At 44.6% G+C, this 22,857-nt stretch overlaps 1 protein-coding gene across 1 annotated transcript; it reads left to right on the top strand.

Annotated features, from left to right (window-relative positions):
- The first annotated feature begins 1,970 nt into the window (after window positions 1-1,970).
- gon4lb (gon-4 like b) lies at window positions 1,971-17,055 on the top strand. The gene is made up of 30 exons (XM_049583747.1): window positions 1,971-2,098; window positions 4,054-4,225; window positions 4,393-4,535; window positions 4,846-4,920; window positions 5,259-5,309; window positions 5,648-5,686; window positions 5,783-5,887; window positions 6,265-6,366; window positions 7,053-7,199; window positions 7,305-7,527; window positions 7,637-7,738; window positions 7,864-7,904; window positions 8,352-8,452; window positions 8,843-9,086; window positions 9,269-9,355; window positions 9,851-10,037; window positions 10,140-10,290; window positions 10,459-10,609; window positions 10,709-10,825; window positions 12,680-13,927; window positions 14,047-14,290; window positions 14,369-14,526; window positions 14,613-14,810; window positions 14,899-15,042; window positions 15,124-15,432; window positions 15,512-15,610; window positions 15,699-15,825; window positions 15,910-16,426; window positions 16,568-16,670; window positions 16,756-17,055. The coding sequence occupies exons 1-30, from the start codon at window positions 2,075-2,077 to the stop codon at window positions 16,870-16,872; spliced, it is 5,526 nt and encodes a 1,841-aa protein (XP_049439704.1). The 5' UTR covers window positions 1,971-2,074; the 3' UTR covers window positions 16,873-17,055.
- Window positions 17,056-22,857: the final 5,802 nt, after the last annotated feature.

Here is a 22,857-nt window from a genome sequence, read left to right on the forward strand (position 1 = left end):
GGGCGCTATCTAAACAAATTCAATTGTTGCGCCTACAACTCACTGTTCTGGAGTCATTTTGCTCTTGACATGCCTCTGTGTGACTGTAAACTGAGGTGAGAATGTATTTTCCTATTTCTTTTTACTATAAAAGCAAACAAGCTAAACTACAGTATTTATGTAATGGAACATTGATTTTCAATCATATTTTTTGCACTGAAAAGAAGAGAGGAAAGGTGTATTTTGATACTTAAAATAAAAGTCCTGTGCTAAAGCTAGCTTGTGGTGTGGCTAGCAAAAGCACATCACTCATGGGCAAGATGTCTCATTGCTCTCTGGGCGTATCGTCACAGTTTGCGTGGTGACTCAGATTAGCCTATGTCACTGACAAAAGTTAAAATATGTTGAGGTAGTCAGTTTACTTAATTTATGTTGCATTTGGAATTGGAACTAAAAAGAACTCATAGCTCAGAGCCCGATCTCACTCTGAAGTTATCGAAATCTAGTGCTTGATCAGTGACTTGAGGCGTCACAAACCAATGAACAAAGGCCTCCTTTAACGTTGGCATGACACGCAGCCGGTTGCCATTATAGTTTAACAGCGCCCCACAGCATCAGGGGGAAACGTGGCAGAACAAGGACAAAAGTTGAGGGGGCGAAAGTCTGGGAGGGGTGGTGGATGGGTCTAACAAACACCAACCTTCACCCGAGAGAGTGGTGTTTGTGTCCTATAAGATTCTAACGCGACACCCTGCTCTTTTCTCCTAAACCCAACCATGTGCTTTTTTTCAATTTGCCATAGTGCTTTTATTTTGAAAGAGACTGTATGGAAACTTTAAATTTCCTGTGAAAACAGAAGTGTATTTTGAAAGACGACAATGCATCTAAGAGGCAGAACTTGACACGTGTCCCAGAACGTTAACAACCAACACACCCAGGGTACCTTGCACTTCATATGTGGACGTGGAAAGTCCATGACCAAATTTCAATATGTGACAAAGTCAGAGTGAGAATGAGTTATAGCTCAGGACACTTTTTTTGTAATTTGTTATTAATTTACACTTTGTAGAGTCTTTCAATAAAAACCATTACATTTAAGACCTCTGAGGGACAACAGGTGAGAACTTGTTCGGACGCCTGTTCTGGGCAACAACAAACCAATGTCCACTTCATCAGGTTTCTTTTAGTGTGGTTACCCATTTATTTTAACATGTGCTCACCATCACACAGGTAAAACACTGTATTTCCATAATTTATCTCAGGTAAATTTCCACTTCACAGTTTCAGAGTCCATCACAGTTAAGTTTCCATTCATCCATTTCAGTTTCAATACGCTGCAAACAAGCTCCCCCCATCACACACCTGCTGTTCATCACCTGCACCTTACCTTTATTACCGGTGTTTTCCTGCTCTAGTGCGCCACTCCGTGTACAAATGACAAAACTGCATGTATTTACATGCGGTCACTATTAGTTAAACATTAATCAAAACAAATACAAAAAATGTTATTGTGGCTCCAACACAGTAGGTCTTTGTAGTAAGAGTGCATTTTGGAATGCAGAATTTGATTATTCTGTCTTGCCCATGGTAGATTATGTTTTAAATGAATTTATTTACATAGAGTGTTCTTGATTCTACATGCACTGACACTGATACTGATGAAGCACTAGCATTTGAAACATCCGTCAAAATATATCAGACTTTTCAGACTTGCACATGATAAATAAATAACCTCAATTTGAAATATAGAATTATAACAAATAATTTGTGTATTAGTAAATTGTACTAACGAAGATCTGTTTAAAGACTGTTGAAGAAAATTAAGGTTTTAATATATTTACAGAATAATATCTAGAATACAAAGTTTTATAACAACAGTTTTCTCCATTTTCACTGCAGTCTTGAGCATACAACATCCGGTACAGCAGGTGGCGCCATGCACGTTATGCTCCTGTTTTATTCTGAAGGAGTCACAATGACGCTCCGCTTTTATTCTGAAGGACCTGGGCAGGAAGTGATATTGTTATTGGCGGAACTGAGGCTAACCAAACAGAAGCTAACAGAAGCTAACAGAGCTGATATGACGGAGTAACAAATGGCTACCGATGTCAGTCTGAGGGTAAGTCTTTCACTTTTATTCTCAGAAACAGATTTTAATGTTTAGTGCTTCCGGTTCTTTATTATTATGTGATTAATATCACAGCCAAACTTCGCGCCACACACAGAGGCAGCCACTGCGCCTGCTCAGTTGTGTGTTAGCTTAGCTTCTACCGGCGACACACTGCTGTTATTATGAAGCTTACTGAGCTATCGTTACACTAACAGAGACAAAATGTTGGCTGCAGCTCTGCTCGCACATTTAGAGGCTTAACCCGGGTCAAATTAACCGTGTCAGTTAAACCTGACCACATATTTTGCATCTGAACTAGAGCTAAAGTGCGGCTAAGCTAATGAGTTAAACACCTGTCTGTCCTGTATGCTAAAGTTAGTTTTGAATATCTGATAACTGAAGACGTGTCTGTCTTCACCAGTAGAGGAAAGTGACTCTCAAATACAATTTGGAAGTAACGCTATTTCTACTTAACTTGCGTATTTCTATTGTTATTAGAAATTTAGCTTTTCATTGGCAGCTACAGGGAATAACCCTGACCCTGTTCCATAACAAATACTCTCCTTCACGCCAGTTCTGACAGATACATATCACTGCAGAATTAAAGGCTTGAAGGAAAGCAAAGATATAAGTAAGCAAAGAATAAAAATCTAAATAAAAATAAACTAAATTACTTACAAAGTGGGCACCAATCAGTGCCACGAATTCAGTATCTGGCCAAATGTTCCTGAGATATGACGCTGAGTAATGAACAGAAAAGTGTTTTTGCAGAATAATATGAGGTTTTAGCGAAGTTGACCTTTGACCTTTTGGGTATAAAATGTCACCACTTAATCATTTTATCCTGTTAGACATTTGTGTGAATATTTGTCATAATTAGTGTGTGAATTCCTGAGTTATGGTCAAAAGTGTTTTGTGAGGTCACACTGACTTTGACCTTTGACCACAAAATTCAAATCAGATCAATCAGATTATAAATCCATAACATACTACTGCTGTTATTATTAGTCATACCTCTATTATTATTCACATGTGATCATTATTGTCACATACATATACTGTCATATGTTAATATATACTGCATACAACATATAGTACCACAATTACTGTTATTGTTAATATTATATTATGACAAAAAGTAATGTTGTTGTAAGCTATTGTCATTACTGTCCTGCATGTCTCTCTCTCTCTCTCTCTCTGTCTCTCTTTATGTTTCATTTTGTCATATGGATTACTGTTAATTTATTATGTTCATCTGCTCTGTACAACATCTAATGCACATCAGTCCATCCTGGAAGAAGGACAGGGTTTTTTTGGGGGAGTTTTTCCTTATTGTCTGTGAAGGACAGAGGGATGTCGTATGCTGTAAAGCCTCTGAGGCAAATTGTGATTTGTGATATCGGGCTTTATAAATAAAATTGAATTAAATAATCATCTTTTAAATGATTATTTATTATTACACATCAAACTACCCAGCTGTATATAAAGTAATTAAAGTGGAGCACCTTTATTAGCTCATTTTAATCCAATAATATATATTATTCAGAAATGGTCCATTCTTTATTGTGAGTACTTGTACTTTTGGTACTTTAAGTGTATTTTGATGCTGATACTTTTGTACTTTTCCTTAAGTAAAACTTTGAATGCAGGACTTTTTCTACACTGGTGTTGCTACTTTTACTGCAGTAACAGATCTGAATTCTTCTTTCATCACTCTAATATTCTGTCTGTCTTTATTATATGTATTGATCACTGGTATTGGTCAGCAATTACATGGATCAGATGTTGAATTGATCACTGGTTGTAAAGATCGCTTCTTCTCTTTGTTTTCCCGTGGTTGTATCAATCAGTGATGTGTATATCAGTGATATTGATCACAGATGGTGTTGATTAGTCATTGTATTGATCACTGATGGTGTTGCTCAGTTGTTGCATTGATCATTGACTGTGCTTGTGTGTCCCAGCGGCTGGAGAGGCGGCGTCCAGCACGAGACAACATTTGTCCTCTGGAGTCTAAATTTCTGAGGACGGATGGAGAGGACGTTGCCTTCAAACTGGACAGCAGGTCACCGTCCACGCCTCACGCAGGAAGCTCCACTGGGGACAAACAGGAAGAGGAGCGAACACTTGTCTCAGGTAAGTAAGCTGTGACATCATGACGACATGTGAACACATTAGATCATGTTTAAATCAAGTGTGGTTGAACTGACTCGGTGACGTGTTTATAAATGGTCCAAGTGTTAAACTGGACAAAGGCATAGTCAGAGTATTCATACCTTTAGTTTTGTCCGCCTCTTGCTCAGGTGATGGGATGACGGAGGAAGAGGTGGTCGCCATGGTGACCAGCGAGGCCAGTGAGGATGAAATGGGAAGCCTGGACATTGACCTGGACAGGACGTCCAAACAGCACAACCTGACGTCCAGCAATGTGCGCGCCATCCTGCATGTAAGAGAGACACACACGCACACGCATGGTTAACACCAGGAGAACATATTACTAAAGTTTACAATCATAGAATCAGAATCCGGTTTGTTACCAAGTTTTTTCACATACAAAGAATTTACATATTTTGTTTTGGTGCTGTAAACAAGAGAAAATAACAATAAAAGCAAGTAAAAAAAACGAACTGAAATCAGAGTAAAGTTACAATAAAAAAATACATTCATCAGCAATAGTTCACGTTAGTTTTACCTGTGTGTAACATGTAACATGTTTACACACTCTGTACTGTAACATGTTGTGTGTCCCGTGTCAGGAGGTGATTACCCACGAGCATGTGGTGGCCATGATGAAAGCTGCCATCAGAGACACTCAGGACCTGCCCATGTTTGTGAGTGTCCATGTTTTCTTTGTGCTGAGGCTCAAGATGAATATCGTCTCGATTTTTTTAATGATTTGAATCAGAGTTTCTTCCTGGCTCAAATTAAGGCCAAGGTGTTAGCATCGTGATCATGTGCACACACGTGCAGACGTGCATGTGAACTGAGCCTTCAACTGACTCAAGGAAACATTTTTATGAACAAAATTATTTTAGAAGCTCTAATAAGTATAATTATTTATTATTATTTATCATTATTTAGCAGCTAAAGAGACAGATATTTTCCTCAGGAGTTGGTGGAGACTAAAAAAAACGTCTCTTTGTGTTTTAATTTGTTTTTTCTTCATCAGGAGCCGAAGATGACTCGATCCAGGCTGAAACAGGCCGTTCAGCAGGGACAGGTGAAAACATTTTGTTTAATGATTATAGGTTGGTGTAGGTGATATATTTTCAAGAGTTAAATCAGAATTTTTCTGTTTGTATTTTTAAATTAAGCTTTACCTGTTTTTATTTATAAATTTGGTCACAATCTTGCAGTGAAAAAAAGCTCTTTACACATGTCTTAATTCTAGTAAATCTTTACTTGTTGCACAAACATTTTTTTTGTTTTTATTTCACACTTGCTTTGGCAGTGTGAGTGTGTTTCCTGTGCCAGTAAAGTTTCTTTGAATTGAATTGGACTCAACAAAAACTGTAAAACTTTCATAACAAGTCTGTCTTTCTGTCTGTCTGGTTACAGCCTCTGGACTGGAGTCTGTCAGCCGTGAACACAGTCAAGGTAAAATAACACATCCAGTCTGCAGGAGAATTTCTGTCTGTCTCTCTGTCCATCTTTTTGTCTGTCTGTCTGACTGACTGACTGTCTCTTCTGCAGCCTCCTCAGTTCGTAGACATTGATCTTGAGGAGGATGAAGACTCGTCTGATGAAGAGTATTGTCCTGATGAGGAAGAGGAGGAGGAGGAAGACACTGCCGAGGAGGTGAGTGATGCTTTGACCTTTCACGGGGGCTGTAACCTGCCACGTTACTCTTTTCTATAGTTGGATTTTGATTTAGATTTTTATCTTTTAGCTCAAAGACAAAACTATTTAGTAAACATACAATAATTCATAAACAGTCCAGCACATAATTGCTGTCACATATATGCACATACATAGACAAATACAGCCTCCATACATCAGCACATATACTACATAAATACATATTCATTTACACATGCTCACACAATAACAACAACGGTCATTTCGGTTTTTATTTATGATTTTTAATCTCTTATTCTTATGTTAACTTGATGTTAGTTGGTACATACCAATAAGTTTGTACTTCATACTAACTGGCTTTTTAAACTTTCCTTTAGACTTTCCTCAGCGATGCAGACAGCTTGGCTTCACCTCCCAGAATGCATCAGGCCTCTCAACTTAAACTACTGACAGTCCAGAGGACTGATGAATCTCGACAGGTACCCAGACCTCAGATCTCCTATAGAAACACTGATGTCTGACCTCAGACCCCTGCGCTGCCCTGTAAAGGCTAACTGTATTAACTACAACAACACTGAATCTGAGAAAAATGGCTTCAGAGTTTTTGACTGTTCAGCTAAATGTGTTTCAAGTAGAAACATGGTGATGCAGTTATTAGACAGGTATTCATAAAGTCTAATGAACATGATTAATGATTTGACCTGTGCACAAAAAAATCACTAAAATTGTAGTGGCTGCACTCTGTTTTTGTTTTACCTGAAACACTTTCATAAGTAATGCAAAGGCAATGTGCAGTAACTACAATGTCAGTGTCAGATCTTTTCAAGGTAAACTGTGCTCATTTCTCACTGGATTTAATTTGTTTGTTTCATTTATAGATGCCTGTTTTATTAGTTCTAACCCTCAAGTGTTATTTTGTTGTAATATTCACATCATCAGGTTTATGATTACTTGACATCATCATCTTCATCACTGATCTTGTTGTGGTCATTGTCACGTTATCAGTTATTTTGTTGTCCTCGGCCTCATGTTCACTATTCACTGTAATGCCCTTTCTGCAGTTTTCTTTGGCCCAATAGAATCCCAAATCTACGGGAACACCAATGGTTCATAACTCAGTTTTAACCAAAGTTAACAGATACACTGACCCCTGCCTGTTCTTTAGAAACCCTCAGGACACCTGGGGGAACAGGTGATGACCTCCACCTGCGCTCCTCATCAGCCCCTCACTGTTCCTGAGACCTCCTTCCTGGAGAGACTCAACGCTGTGGAGGAGGAGCTGGACTGCAGCGCTGCCTACACCTATAACCAGGTAAACCCCACAGCACACCCACACCTATAAGAAACACCCACCCAAAAGCAGTCTCACTGACTTCCTGCCTCTCCCACTACCTGCCTCTCGCTTTCTCACTCTTAGGACAGAAAAGCCAGCAATGATGGTGGTGATGGAGGCACCAGCTGTTTGGCGTACCGCACACGCTCCAAACTTCCTCTGGTTAACGTTCCTTTGGGTCAGCTGGAGGCGGAGCTTCTGGCCCCTGACATCAGCGCTGACATGTACGAGCTCAGCGCCGCCCAGGGGGAGGAGGAGCGTCACTGGACGAAGTGGCTGCAGGGTCTCATGGCCCCCGACAATGAAGGTCAGGGATCCGGCTGATAACAGCACTTTCAGAATAAAAGCCTGAGACTGTTTTGTTTTTGTTGTTGTTAACATCTCAGAAAGCTAACTGAACCTGTCTGTCTTCTCAGAGGAAGCCGATGATGATGACGACCCCGAGTACAACTTCCTGGAAGACCTGGATGAACCCGATCTGGAGGACTACAGGACGGACCGGGCGGTCCAGATCACCAGTAGGTGTTATGGATTGGGTTTGGATCAAGGCCTAGAGAAGCTTTTCCAGGACCTCAGAATCTGTATTTTTCTTCTTGTCCTCTCTTCTGTGTTAACACTTCTTTTTCTTCTTCTACTTTTTCAGAGAAGGAAGTGAACGAGCTGCTGGAGGAGCTGTTTGAAACGGTGTGTTGAGTTGATTTTCACCAACCTGTGTTTCCACTGATTGGTACTAATGATTCTGGTCTTTATAGAGAGTGTTCAGACCTCACACAGCACAACGTGATCTCATCCCTACTCGTCATTTATCTCACATCAACACCGACATGGCTCGATTCCGTCCTAAACCTGATAATAAGAGTCCCACAGTGTCATGATAAATAGAGAGAAGGTCAAGGGGGAGCTGAGTGAATCAATTCACTGCACGCAGCTCTACACTGGTGGCGCAGAATTCACAGGGACTGGAACAATTTACATTATTTGTTGTGATCGTAACGTCCTGCAGGAGCTGACTGGATTTAAACAGAGTAGAAATCACACCCACCGATCTGAGAGTCAGAACTTTTTGGACTTTGTGACGAGCCAGGACTGATGACAAGTGTCAGGTCAGAGTGACGTCTGTTCTCTGTACAGCTCCAGGAGGAGGTGGCAGCTGAGGAGCAGGAAGAGGAGCAGGAGGAAGAGGAGGTGCCATTACAGACTGGACCGAAATTCAACGTCCCCCAGGCTTTACGGTAACACCTCTACGTAGAGTCCTGATGCACACATATACACACATCTACATGAACACATATACACAGTGACACAGGACCTCCTTTTGGGACGGTGCAGCAGAGATGTGCTGTGACTGTTTGGGTAAGGAGGAAGAGAAATGGCCTCTGCTGCGGCTTCTTCACACAGAACACATGAAGAAGAGTGCAGCTGAGAGGAGACATCCTGTATCTGAAATAAACTGTGTTGTCTTTTAGACAGTATGCATTTTCTTCAAGGCTGTCTGTAGCCCGCAGTAGAAGATGTGCCATTATACCAAACGTTTTATACAGAGCGGTGGTGGAGTCGTGGTGCAAGACTCCCACCATGAACAGACAGTATACAGCAGTTGTGTCCCTTTTTGTTCTCTGTAGTTTTGAGGCACCGTTAGCCAGCATGTTGACAGAGCGACGGCGAACTGTCAGGAAACAGTACGAAGCTCTGCAGCAGAGGAGAGCCCTGCAGGAAACCACCAGTAATCACCGTGACAACCTGAAGGACACACCCAGCACACAACCCGGGACCGTTACGTCTGTCTTAGTGCTGCCAAGTCGGGTCTACCCCACCCTCCACCTGGACTACACCCAGAAACTGCAGCTACAGCAGCAGATACAGCAGGTACGTGTCCTCTACTGTCTCACCTAGTGTCCTCTATTGTCTCACGTAGTGTCCTGTAGCATTGCGTCTCTTTCTCTTCATCTCCAACATGAATCCTGATATTTAAATAAAGTGTTTAAAGAAACTGCAGCATTCCCAGTTTTGGTTCACTCACATGTTTTCTGTCTCTGTCTCTGTCTCAGCACGTTCAGCTGCTGACTCAAGTTCACCTGCTGAGTCGCCGTGTGGACGCCCTGAACCACCAAGCCTGCCTCACCAAACACTACCTGGTCAGTCAGTAAACAACACAAACAAATGTTCTCTTCCTCCAGATGGGTGCAACACCCAGTGAGGTATGTTGAGTCTGGTTTAACCCGGATAAATCGCCACGTTAACTGGTGCTGCGTGGCCAACCTGGTCGGGACCACTTTCTGTTCAGAGTTTCGACTTCAAATCGGCTAAAAAGCGGCGCCGTTGAGGCGATAATGTCAATCAATGAGCAAAACAGTTTGTATATTAACTTAAAAATTTACACAATTAGTGATTTTCTGACAGCTTTTTGGCCGATTTCAACCCGAAACTCAGAACAAAAACTGGTCCTGACCAGGTTAGGTGTGCAGCAGAGGTTACCATGGTGATTTAGCCAGGTAAAAAGAGAGCCATCTTTGCACGAAGGAAAACTCCGGCTTTAGACTTGACATACCTCCCTAACTTCAGACAGCCTTCAGGTCAGTCCGTAAACAACAACAACACAAACAAATGTCCTCTCCCTCTTCTCCCTCCAGGAGGAGCTGCAGCAGTTTGCCAGCCGTCAGGAGGAGGCCGTTCTCCCCAGTAGTTTCACAGTGTGTAACCTAAGGGGGGCGCTGGATCTCCTGCAGGAGGTGGAGCAGAGAGCGGACCCTCCTCCTGCTCCTTCTGCTCCTACTTCCACCAGGCGCTGGCTCCCCAGGATGACTCCTGCTACCAACAGTAAGAATGGAAATAAACTCTGGTTCTGTCGTCAGGCAGAACATCTATCTGGTTGTTCCAGCTGATTGTTCTTGTTCTAATTTTGGTTCTGGTTTTGTTTAGGCCACGCCTTCCCTCTGCTGCCTGCAGACACCGCCTGGCTGTTTGCCACACGTCCTGTCTTCCTTTATCCAGAACTGCTTCCTGTCTGCAACCTGGATCCCGCCCTCCACACCCGACCCCACCGGAGTGTTTACACTGCAGGAGAGGACGGGTACATACACACTAATACACACGACACACACTTTAAACACACACATATGGTGTATTGTACTGTAACAGTATTATTTCCCATGATGCCTCTGTGCAGACTGACAGTATTGTTTCCCATGATGCCTCTGTGCAGACTGACAGTATTATTTTCCATGATGCCTCTGTGCAGATTGCTGGTTCATGGTCTGAAGCACTTCGAGGGGACGGTCCAGTCGGATCAGCTGATCAGCTCCTACCTGCTCTGTAAGACTCGATGGAGCTTGAGGAAACACGTCAGAGAGATGAGCGGGCCGAGAGCGCCGCGCAACAGTGTCATCAAGGTGACATCACTGTAACATCACCACACACACCATCTGACATCATCTCCTCTGTGGCTGAACAGGTGACGGTAAACTCTGGCCTTGTCTTCATATCTTCAGACGTTCCTGACGCAGAGAGTGATCCCCCCGCTGCCGCTTGCTTGCAGCAGAGTTGAGCCGGGAGACCAGCGCCCCCCAGTGGACAGAAACAACTCCAACATGCCAAACTGGCTCAAGGTCGGACACAATGAACCACATTCATATTCATATCAGTGTGGAGCCTGAAATTACTCTTGATTTTACTGGCTACTTTTAGTTAAAATCATAGGAACATAACAACATAAATAAACATTTATTAGAAAAAAAAAAAAATCAACAGCATATGTTAGCCTTCAGGGCTTTCTGCAAGAGAGCCCTTTCTGGAAGAAATGTTTCCTTGAAACCCACACCATCTTCTTTTCCATAAAATTTTCGGACTGTCTTGAAGCCCTGAAGCCAAAACATGGACTAACTACAAGATCATTTAACAAAAGGATCAAATTCAGTTCAGTAATAACTGCAAGGGTTCAGAAACAAAACAATTGTTGTTTTGCCAGTCAAACTTAAAATTAGCTATAGCATGTTTACATTACATAAATTAGCCTAGCGGCTAGCGGACTTTTTCCCTCTACTCACTGCTCAACAAAGTGCATGTTACAGTATTATTTTTCTCACTCACTGCGTCTCCTGACAGAACAGCTCGGTTGAATTTCAGTTTGCATGAATGTGTTTTTAAGCGAACATTGTTGAAACAGAGCGACTAATGTTGTTGAGTGAGATGCCCGTCCAAACAGCTACATCCTGTTTTATCTCGTAACATCATTGTTTACATATGCCATGTGTTCTGTCTGCTGACCTGTATTTTCTCTGAAATCCAAAATATTTCCCCACTGCTAATTTATTCCCGAATAAAAACTGTTATCCTCATCGTCCTTCTCTTAGCTGCTTTCCATTTGTCTGCCACTGTTTGCTGGTGACACAGACTTTCAAAATAAAGGTGTATGCTAAAGATACGATATAGGTTGATGTTTTCACTTTGCATCGATGATACTGGAACATTGATCACTGATGGATCGTTACACCCCTAGCTAGCGGCACTGCTCATTTGGCGATTAAGACTAGTAACGCTGTCCCAACCCAATGGTGTTGCTATGGAAACATGGTGGCCACCCTCAGGTTCTCCACCCAGGTAGCCCCAGTGAGTAAGGGGCTTCATTTTGAGCCACAAAGCCCCTTTAACATCGTTTAACTATGTTCGCACTGTTGACGCTGCTAACAGTGCGAACAGAGCTAACAATGCTGAAGGGGGTTCATGGCTTCAAATTTAGCTACTTACTCACCGGGGAGACCTGGGGGGGAGACTGGAGGGTGGGTACAATGTCTCCCCAGCAATGCTGTTGGGTCGGGATGGTGTTAGTAGTGGTATCACCATATTAAATCAATAAAATTGATTGATTGATTGATAACAGCAGTGCTGCTAGCTCGCTCCCCCCAGACCTGTTTGGTGCGCAGTGCAGTAAGCTGAAGAATAACAAAATTAACCTGCAGGCCGACATGTGTAACCTGTCAGATATATTCCCAGCGATTAACTGATTATTGGTTAACTGTTGACATCCCAGCGCGGTAGCAAGTAGTATTAAAACTTTTCCAGTCAGATAAACAGGCATTTGATCCCTTTTTTTTTTTTTTTATAGAAAAATAGCAATTTTTATGGTTTTACTGGCAGCAAATCACTGCAAGTGTTTTTTGATTCAGCCGAGATGCTGCCAAACGTTCAAAAGTATGGCTACATGCCTGTGGAATCTGGTGACATTTTACACATCTGAATGCTTACGTTCACATGATGGGTATCAGATGGGGTAGAAAAAGAGCGTATCAAATAAAGTGCTCTTTTGGTATTGCTGTCACTTTAAGCGTACTGGTATTGTATTTATTTACCCAGCCCTACCAGTAGCAGAGGGACAGTTCAGTTCCTGTTCTCGCCAGCAGGTGTCAGAGTTCTCACATTCACTCTGTCCTCACTTTTCTTTCTTTGATGGTTCTCACCTGCAGAACAGTCAGCTGATCATCCAGAAGACCCGACTCAACTCCACCTGTTACCCGCCCTCCCTCCCCCCAGGGTGCACCCTGAGGCTCCACCCGTACTGGGTCAGCAAGTCGTCCCACCCGCCTCCCCGCCCCCACAGACGGCTCTTCACCTTGGCCCACAATGCATCTCTGCTGCCACTTGCCAAAGCCCCCGGAGACAGAGAGGAGGACACACTGGTAGACAGGCAGACAGTGAGACAGACGGTGAGGCAGTCTAAGAGACGGACAGACAGACAGGTGGACAAAAGAGCAGAGAGACAGGTAGACATGCAGCCAGTCAGCTACCTGTCTCTTCCCCATCCAGGCGTTACAGTACTCTCCAACCCCCCTGCTGTTGTAGGAGCCCTGACTCCACCCCCTGACTGTGGGGCCGTCCCATTGGCTGCTGTTCATACAGTCCCCACCCACCAGGTGAGTGCTGACATCATCCAGTCCTGCCTTCCTGTCGGCCAGAGGATGCAGCAGAGCGTTTCCGGGCAACAAGGCAGCGGCTCTATCCCCCTCCTCATCCCTCTCCCCTCCCTGACCAACCCTGAACCTACAAATCCCATAATGCCTTGCCCAGTGGACACTGTAAAGCCAGGGTACTTCCTCCTCCAGATGGTTTTGACGCCACCAGCTCCCACAGCTCTGCCCACCTTCACCTCCCAGCATGCTCTGGGGCAACAGCTCCAGAGAATTAGTCTCAGAGTAGAGCAGACGTCCACAAGGCCACGGCCTCCACTGGAGGAGGAGAGACAGATAGAGGGGGAGAAACAGGTGGAGGAGGAGAGACAGGTGGAGGAGGAAAGTCCAGCTTCAACATCCACACTGAGTCCACTGTCATCCTGTGCAGGAGAGGAGGTGGAGGAGGAGACGCAGGACTGGACAGCTCTGGGTGTGGTCCATTTGAATGGAGGAGAAAACACTGGTGGAGACGAGGAAGAGCGGCGGGAGGCTGGAGATTCAGGAGGAGGTGGAGAGGAGGAATCGGGTGGGGGAGGAGAGGGAGAGCAGGGAGGAGAGGGTGAGGAGGAGGACGACGAGGGACAAAGGGAGGACGGGGGAGCAGAGAGGGACGAGGATGGAGAGAAGGATAAGGATGAAGATCAGGACCGGCAGGGCGAGGAGGAGGAGGAGGAGGACTTTGATGACCTCACACAGGATGAAGATGAGGAGGAAGTGATGTCATCAGCGTCGGAGGAGTCGGTGCTGTCTGTTCCAGAGTTACAGGTAAACAGGAAGTCGTTTATTAGCCACAGGATGGCACATCCCTGAAACTTGGGTTATTAATAACCAAGGTCAACGTTTGACCTGCAGTGTGTCTGACCTCTGACCTCTGATCTCTTTAGGAGACCATGAAGCAGCTGACCTGGCTGGCGGCGGAGCGGCGGCTCTGTGCAGACGGCGACTCGGAGGAGGACCACTCTCCCATGTCAGCTGGCTCTCAAGAGGAGGAGGAGGAAGAGGAAGAGGAGGGGCCTAAAGGGGAGGAGTCCGGAGAGGGCAGGAGCAGTAAGACGGGAAGAGACAAGGAGACGCCGTCAGGAGAGGGGACACCCAGAGGAGGGGGGAGGTGTCCAGGACGAGGACGAGGTCAGAGCTGCAGTCTCTGTATTTTTCTACAGTAAATGGCTCCTTACTGTGTTTTAACAGCGAGTTGTCTCTCTGCAGGTCGAAGCCGACCTCTCCGCGGTCTGAGGAGGAGTCGTCAGGAGCGTCACAGTAAAGACGCTGCGAAACTGCTGCTGCTGTACGACGAAAACATCTTGGAAAACGACCCACACAGGGAGAGCAAAGACGTGGCTTTCGCCCAGAGTTACCTCAGCAGGGTGAGAACACAGAGACATTAAATCAGGACCAGGTGAGCTCATGTTGATGCAGGTGTCTGTAAATGACTCTTACTGTGTTGCTCCAGGTGCGTGAGGCGCTGCAGGACATACCTGGGCAGGTGGAGGAGTTTGTGTCTCTGCTGAACGATTTCGAGCAGGTGGGAGAAGGACCGGAAGTGATGATGTTGTTCAGGAAACTGCGCTGCATCCTGGGAGACCGGACCGACCTCCTCCGAGACTTCGCTGCATTCCTGCATCCTGAACAGGCGCTGCAGTGTGGACTGGTGAGCAGCACAGGTGTATCTCACGTGTACCGTCGCAGTTATTGATTACTTATAACCTATCACTGGTAACTCTCTGTATCGACTGCAGTTTGAGGAGCAGCAGGCGTTTGAACGCAGCCGTCGTTTCCTGCGACAGTTGGAGATCAGTTTTGGAGATAATCCGTCACATTATCAGAAGATCATCAAAGCTCTGCAGACCGGTCCAGACCTGAGTCCAACCAGCATCCACGAGGTACCAGTTCAACCATTATCAATAACTACTGATTATTCATTATCGATGATACTGATCAGCATTTCTGTGATCACATTTCAGCTAAAGTCTCAAATGGCCACACTGCTAAAAGGCCACAACCACCTACAAGCTGAATTCTGGGTATTTTTTGACGAGCTCCGCCCACCCCCGGCCCGCCCTGGACAGTTTGAGGAAGCTCATTGGCCTGAAGACGGTGGGGGCGGGTCAGACGGTGGAGAGGGCGTTGGCCAGGTGCCAGGAACTGGACTCAGTAGCGGCTTTGAGGAAGTGACTCTCCCTGAGCTTGAGGAGGAAGAGGAGGGGCACAAGATCCAACCAATGACAGGCCGGCGCCGGAGGAGGAAGATGGACGCCCACAGAAACTACAAGGTTTGAAAACACATGTTGGAGTGTCTTTACTGAGCTTTCACTCATGGACTTCTTCTCACGCTGGTTTGATGTGTTCCAGGACTGTGATTGGTCAGATAAAGACTGGCCTTGCCTCTGTCGTGACGCAAAGATCCGCCGACACAGGAGGAAAGGATGCTCCCATTGCCATGGCAACAAGGTCTGTCCTCCATGTTTCATCAACACAGAGTGAGTGACAGGTAGAGAGGTTAACAAACACCTGACTCACCTGTTCATGTCCGCTCTAGACCTCAGGGGGCGTGTCCAGAGCTATGAAAAGTCTGGACCCTCTCTACTCGCAGATCAGCTCCGCCCATGACGACCCAGGTGACAAAGACCTGGACCTGAAGGGGGACGATGACAGTCCACAACCAGGTATGCAACAGGATCACCTGTCCCGAGTTGTAATTATCAGACAGGTGTGTTAGTTTTATGTAACTTTATTGTTTCTGTCGACAGACCGAAGCGGTGCATCATGGGAAGGCTCGTTCCCTCTGATAGATGAGAAGGAGGAGGAGGAGGAGGAGCTGGATGATGAGGAGGAGGATGAAAATGAAGAGGAGAGGAAAACAACTGAGAAGGAGCAGAGCCCGGTGGTGAATAGGAGCAGGAGAGAGGAGGTGGTGGAAGGATGCAGTGTCTCCTCTATTCTTTCCATCACCTCCTCTACCTTTCCATCTGTTACCTCCTCAGACCCCACTAGCACCTCCTCTATTACCTCCATCACCACCCCCACCCCTCCTATCACTTCCTCCATCTTCCCTCCTACCTCAGTTCCCTCCTCTGTCTTATCCTCCTCCATCACATCTATCACTCCACCCTCTACCTCTCCCACTACCACCTCCTCCTCCATGTCTCCCTCTGTATCCACCACCTCCTCTGTTCCTCCTTGGCCCAGTCCTCCTGCTGATGTCCCAGTCTGTGCCAAAAATATTTCTTTGACAGCGAGCGGAGAAAAAGTCATCCTCTGGACCAGGTACACCTCCTGCTGCACCTCCTCTTTTTGGAGCAGCAGGAGCACTGACTCTATATTTAAACTGCCCCTCCTCCTGTGTGAGCAGCAGGCGGAGCAGCAGACGGAGCAGCAGGAGTACACACTGTTTATGTTGTTTTTCAGGGAAGCAGATCGAGTCATTTTGACGACGTGTCAGCAGGAAGGAGCCAATCAGAACACTTTCCAGGCCATCTCTACTCTGCTCGGCAACAAGACTCCGAGCGAGGTGATTGGCTGTTCTGTTTCCTGTTTGGATTGTGATTTGTTGACTTACAGTAAACAGTGTCAGTAACTCTTCCTTGTCTCTCCAGGTCTCTCGTCGGTTTCGGGATTTAATGCGTTTGTTTCGGACAGCGGCTCGTCAGACCAGCTCAGAGGACGAGGCTCCGCCCACTGAGCCGTCAGCAGCCGATGAGGAACCAGACTGATATGAACCAATCAGAAGAACCGAAGAAGCAAAGGAAGTTTTTTTTATACTCCCAGGACTTTAACTGTGAAAGGATTCACAGATGAGTTTGCTATCCATAAAAAAATGTAAATATGAAAATAGGAGATTATTTAATGTTTTTGTAAAAAAGGTGACAGTTTTTTTTCCCTTTTACAATAAACAGTTGTTTCATCAAAGTCTGTCTTTTGTCCTGGATCAGACTGAGTCAGATCAGAGGGATGTTCCACGTAGCCAGATCAGTGGGTAAGCGACATATGCTCAGTCTAAAGCCAGAGTTTTCCGTGTCACGAAGGTGGTTCTCTTTGAGGGTATTTTCCCACTTGGTCCTATTCAGCCCTCTTTATGGAAGTGAATCAGCATTTTCTGAGCATATGGACTGCACTTGTATATTCCAACCACTCAAAGTGCTTTTTCACATTCACCCATTCACACACTGGTGGCCAAGGCTACCATACATGATGTCACCTGCCACTCAGTGACCATTCACACTCGCTCACACACTGATGGAACAGCCATCGGCAGCAATTTGGGGTTCAGTATCTTGCCCAAGGATACTTGGACATGGACTGGAGGAGCCGGGGATCGAGCCACCGATCTTCCAATGGTGGACGACCCACTGTACCTCTGAGCCACAGTCGCTTGCATATGCGAACACTCCAAGAGAACTCAGACCCCTCTGAAGCGAACTGAACTCAGGTCGGTTCATTTTAAGTCTGTGGTGCTGTTTGCTTAACCTGTGCCTTGTGAACACGAAGCGCTCCAGGTTTGCTTTTGCTCTATGCCGTTGTTTAGCCCTCTAGATCATATGCTGTCGTCAGCCTGTGACACTTGCAAGGATGCAGGACGAGGAGTAGTTTGGTCCACAGAAGACACTGTAGAATGTAGAATACATCCACAACGCAACAGTCTACAGCACAGAAACCCAGAGGTTTTCCTCTTTACAGGAACGTCTCCTCGCTTGGCCCTCTCAACCGCCATGTCTCCACTGAGAGGGCGGAGTAGGAGGAAGGTTCCTATAAAGTTACTGGGCTCTGGATGTGACGTAATCGTTGCGCGACCTGCTGAGTTTTAAAAATGCCGGCTATTTTGTTGCTTTCTGTTGACGTCACATCCCGCCTTGAGTATATTCAGTCAGCACCAAGTAAACCCCAAGCCCCACCCAGGAGTTTTTCGGGACCGTTCTGAGTACCTACTCCGAGGCAGGGACTTGTTTAGCCCCTGTAAAAGTTCTGGAACTCTGTCCTTCGGGGGTGGTTCCTGCGGTGGAGACACGCACCAACGGCCCCGTAAAATTACCCCGAAGTTCCTGCGGTGGAACGGGCCTAAAGGGGACTGAGTCCTCTTTCAAATGAACTGACGATGTGAACACAAAAGAACTGAGTCCCTTTTCTGTTGGTCCACTTTTTGGTGCACTTTATGAGCACCGTTTAGACTGTTAAGAGGCCTGAAAAAGACCAAGAATAAAAACACCCTTAAACTGGCTAGATAGCAAATTGAGGATGGGTTAGTTCAGGCAGGACAGCATGTCAAGCTCAGCTCACATCCCAGCTGCATCAGCTGATCTCAAACAACCAATCAACTGATGGAGCAGCTGATTGATGGAAGATAGTCAGCTGATAGATCACATGATTCCTTTCTATGCAACCAACTGGCAAATCAATGTCATTTCTGTTTGTTATTGATGCTGCTCTGTTCTGATCCCGGGGGGTCTTTGCTGCTGCTCTCCCTGCCTTAGGCTTTCCTTGTTTGCACATGGAAGGGCAGAGAGGTTTGGTCTCCCCATCTTTCTCCCCAGACTTTCTGCAGAGAGGCCCCAGAACAGAACCATACCACCAAATATAATACTGCAATGAAAATAAAGTTTTCTTTGAATAAAGTGGTCCTGGCTGAACTTCAACTGCACGGCTAACCTGGTCGGGACCAGTTTTCGTTCCGAATTTCAGCCAAAAATTCCCTTTCACTAACCAACTCCTTTGGAAACAGCGTCACTCTGTAATCAGCGTCAGTCTATTAGTGATACAGATTCTCAGCTGAGGGAAGACGTCATTAATGCAAGCCTGTTGAGCCTAAACGTTACATCAGTAAGGGCACTGAATGTAGGGGTGCAGTTAGTTGCACAGATTGTAACAAGCTGCTTTTTTTCCTACGGAAACCTACAGTGTGTCAGTGATACAGAAAATCCGTGGAGAAATACTGTTTTACTTTGTCAGGTTGTTCTTGCTCTCACTGAAATTTTGTTTCAGTGAGAGCAAGGAAGACTTCCATAAAATCACAAGTAGCATTAAACATTATTAGTTCAGTATATTATTCAGGATGATGTTAACTTGCGTATGAAATGTGGTACAACTCCTTCAAACCACCATATCATTAACACTTTGGATTATGTGTTTAGCTCTATGATGACAGCTTTTTTTAAATTCACCATCCATGAGCTAAACTCAGAGTTTACTCAACTGATTAATCAGCTTTTCTGGAGCTGAAAACTTAGTTTCCCAGACTCAGAGTTTGTTAGACTCCAGGAAACACAGTGGAGCTACTTTAACTCTTAACTTTATTGACCCCGAAGAGAAAAACACAGAAAAGACGTAAACACACAAAACACAATAAAATACATGCTCATATACAACAAAGCTCATCAGAATATAAAACCTGGAGAGCAGTCAGCTATATTTTTTCTCAAACGGATCATCAATAGTTGAAACATCAATGACTTACAAAATAATGACGACTGATCATCAGCTACCTTTTAACAGTTTAAAGATCTGAAGAAAAGTCTTAACTCTTAACAGACCACTTTCTGTGGATAAATATGTACAGTTTTTTTTAATGACTTGACCTTTTAAAATAACACACCTGCTGCAGGTGCAGTTTCCTGTTTCTCTGTACACAAAACAAAAGCAACAAGCATCAAGATCAAATCAGATAATCCAGAGACTGGGATTTAGTTTAGTAAAACTACAACAGGAGGTGGAGGAGGCAGGGCTGCTATGATTGACGTGATGGGTGGGGTCATCCCTGTGCTCTCTCTCCAGTCTCAGGGTCAACGCCATCGTCCAGATCTGAAACGGAGAAGAAAAACAAAAAAAGAAATCAGAATTTTCCCCTCTGTTTAAAAAAAGAAATCTGTCCATGCGTGTCATGTGGTGCAAGTTTGACATAAGTTACAAGTTAAAGTTTGGAAAAATCTGCACCTTGAAGGCCTTCTCAGTTTATCGGTATGTAGCTGTAGCCCCGCTGTTTATCAGCACATAGTCATAGCCCCACTGTTTATCAGCACATAGTCATAGCCCCACTGTTTATCAGCGCAGTCATAGCACAGTTGTTTATTGGCACATGGTCGTAGCCACGCTTTTTCTTTACATAGTTGTAGCCACGTTATTTCTCAGTACATAGTCATAGCCTGCTGTTTATCGGCATATAATGGTAACCATGCTTTCTCAGTACATAGTCATAGCCCCTGGTGTTTATCACTACGTAGTCTAGTCATAGCCCTGCTGTTTATCAGCGCATAGTTGTAGCCCTGTTGTTTATCTGTACATAGTCTTAGCCCTGCCATGTAGTAGTCGTGTAGTCATAGCCATGCTTCCTCAGCACGTTGCTGTAGTCCCAGTGTTTATCAACAAGTAGCCTTGAGTTTACCAGTACCTAGTCCTAGCCCCACTGTTAATTTGTACATTGTCGTAGTCCTGATGTCTATCTGTAGGAAATCCTAGCCCCATTGTTTATCTGTACATAGTCTTAGCCCTGATCTTTATTAGCCATTGCCCGCTGTTTGTCAGCATGTGGTCATAGGCCTGCTGTTAATCAGCAAGTAGTTGTAGCCCTGCTGTTTATCTGCACCTAGTGGTAGCCATGTTTTTACATTGCGTAGTCTTAGCCCAATGTTTATCATCATGTTGTTGTAGCAGCCCTGCTGCTTATAGGCATATACTCTTAGCCCCGCTGTTTATCGGTACGTATACTACTGTCTGTATGTAGGTAGAAGTAGCCCCGATATTTACTGTCACAAAGTGATAGTAATGCTCTTTATCAGAGCATAGCGGTAGCTCCGCTGTTTATCTGTACGTAGTCGTTGACCCGCTTTTTTTTATCAGTGCATAGTTGTAATCCTGCTGTTTGACTGTACGTAGTGGTAGCCCCGCTGTTTCCCAGAATATTGTTGTAGCCCTGCTGTGTATTAGGCGTAGTCTGCTGTTCGCCAGCACGACGTCGTAGCACAGCTTTTTCTTAGCATGTAGTCAAAACCCTGCTGTTTTCAGCATGTAGTCATAGCCCTACTGTTAACGTAGTCGTGGCTTTGCTGTTTGTCAGTATGTAGTCATAACCCCATGTTTGTCAGTGTGTAGTCATAGCCCAACTGTTTATGTAGTGGTAGCCTCGCGGTTTGTCAGTACATGATCAAAGCCCCATGTTTGTTAGTACGTAGTTGTGGCTCAGCTTTTTCTCTGCATGTAGTCGAAACACCGCTGTGTTCGGAATGTAGTCGTAGCCCCACTGTTTACGTAGTTGTAGCTTCGCTGTTTGTCAGTATGTAGTGGTAGGCCCACTGTTTATAGTAGTCGTAGCTTGGCTGTTTGTCAGTACGTAGTCGTAGCCCTACTTTTATGTAGTCATAGCCTTGCTGCTTGTCAGTACGTAGTCTTAGCTCCACTGTTTGTGTAGTTGTGGCCTCACGGTTTGTCAGTATGTAGTTGTAACTCTGCTGTTTGTCAGTACGTAGTCATAGCCCAACTGTTTATGAAGTCGTAGCCTTACAGATATTAGTAGAATATGAGATAAATACAAATTTAAGAATGAATGTTCTTGTTGTTGTTTTCTTCTTACAGTTCATCAGAACGTCTCAATTCCTGCAGCTTTAAACAAGTTAAAATACGACAGGCTGCAGGACGGACACTGAAAAGATGAATCTGTCTGACTGTCTCACCCATGTAGTCCTCAACTATGTTCTCTGGGTTCTGCTGGTCCTGGTGGTTCTGCTGGTGTTGCTGGTTCTGTTGGTGCTGCTGGTTCTCGTCCTCCATGTGAACATCTGCACGTCAGACAGAACAATAAACAGTTTGGTTCAGACTCTAAACTGTACTGGTTTTACTGGACACTTACCTGCGGCTGCCTCTGGTTGGTCGGGAGAGCACCTGTAGGGAGGGGGGAGGGGCTGTGAGTAGACTGTGCTGATTGGCTGGTTACTGGTGGGCGGATCAATGTTGTTCCAGTAGGAGCCAATGGGAGAGGAGTTTGCTGTCGACACATCTGTTCAAGAGGAAACAGGAAGTGATGAAAGATCAGAGGTCAGTCTGAGTGTGAGTCATGGATGTATTGATTGACTGATGGATGTATTGATGGATATAGGGATCTATTGACGGATGTATCAATTGATGTATTGATAAATATATTGAGGGATGTGCTGATAGATTCACACATGTATTGATAGATGTATTCATGAATGTATTGATATATTGACGGATGTATTGCTGGATGTATTGACAGACCTATTGATAGGTGTATCTATGGATCTGTTGATAAATGTATTGACCGATGCATCAATAGATTTATTGATGGATGTATTGATAGTTGTATCAATGGATCTATTGATAGGTGCATTGATGGATGTCTTAATAAACTGACAGATGTATCGAAGGATGTATTGATGGTTGTATTGATAGACTGACAAATGTATAGATCTATTGATAGATGTCTTCATGATATATTGATAGATGTATTGACAGATCTATTGATGGATGTATTGATCATTGTTTAGATAGACTGACAGATGCATACATCTATTGATAGATCTATTCACTGATGTATTGATAGATGTATTAATGGATGCATTGATAGATGTATTGACAGATCTATTGATGGATGTATCAATGGATCTATTGATAGATGTACTGATGGTTGTGATGATGGATTGACAAACATATGCATCTACTTATAGATGTATTAATGGATGTTTTGATAGATGTAC

This window comes from Epinephelus fuscoguttatus, linkage group LG8 (assembly GCF_011397635.1).
Source record: "Epinephelus fuscoguttatus linkage group LG8, E.fuscoguttatus.final_Chr_v1".
In the NCBI taxonomy this organism is placed as follows: domain Eukaryota; kingdom Metazoa; phylum Chordata; class Actinopteri; order Perciformes; family Serranidae; genus Epinephelus; species Epinephelus fuscoguttatus.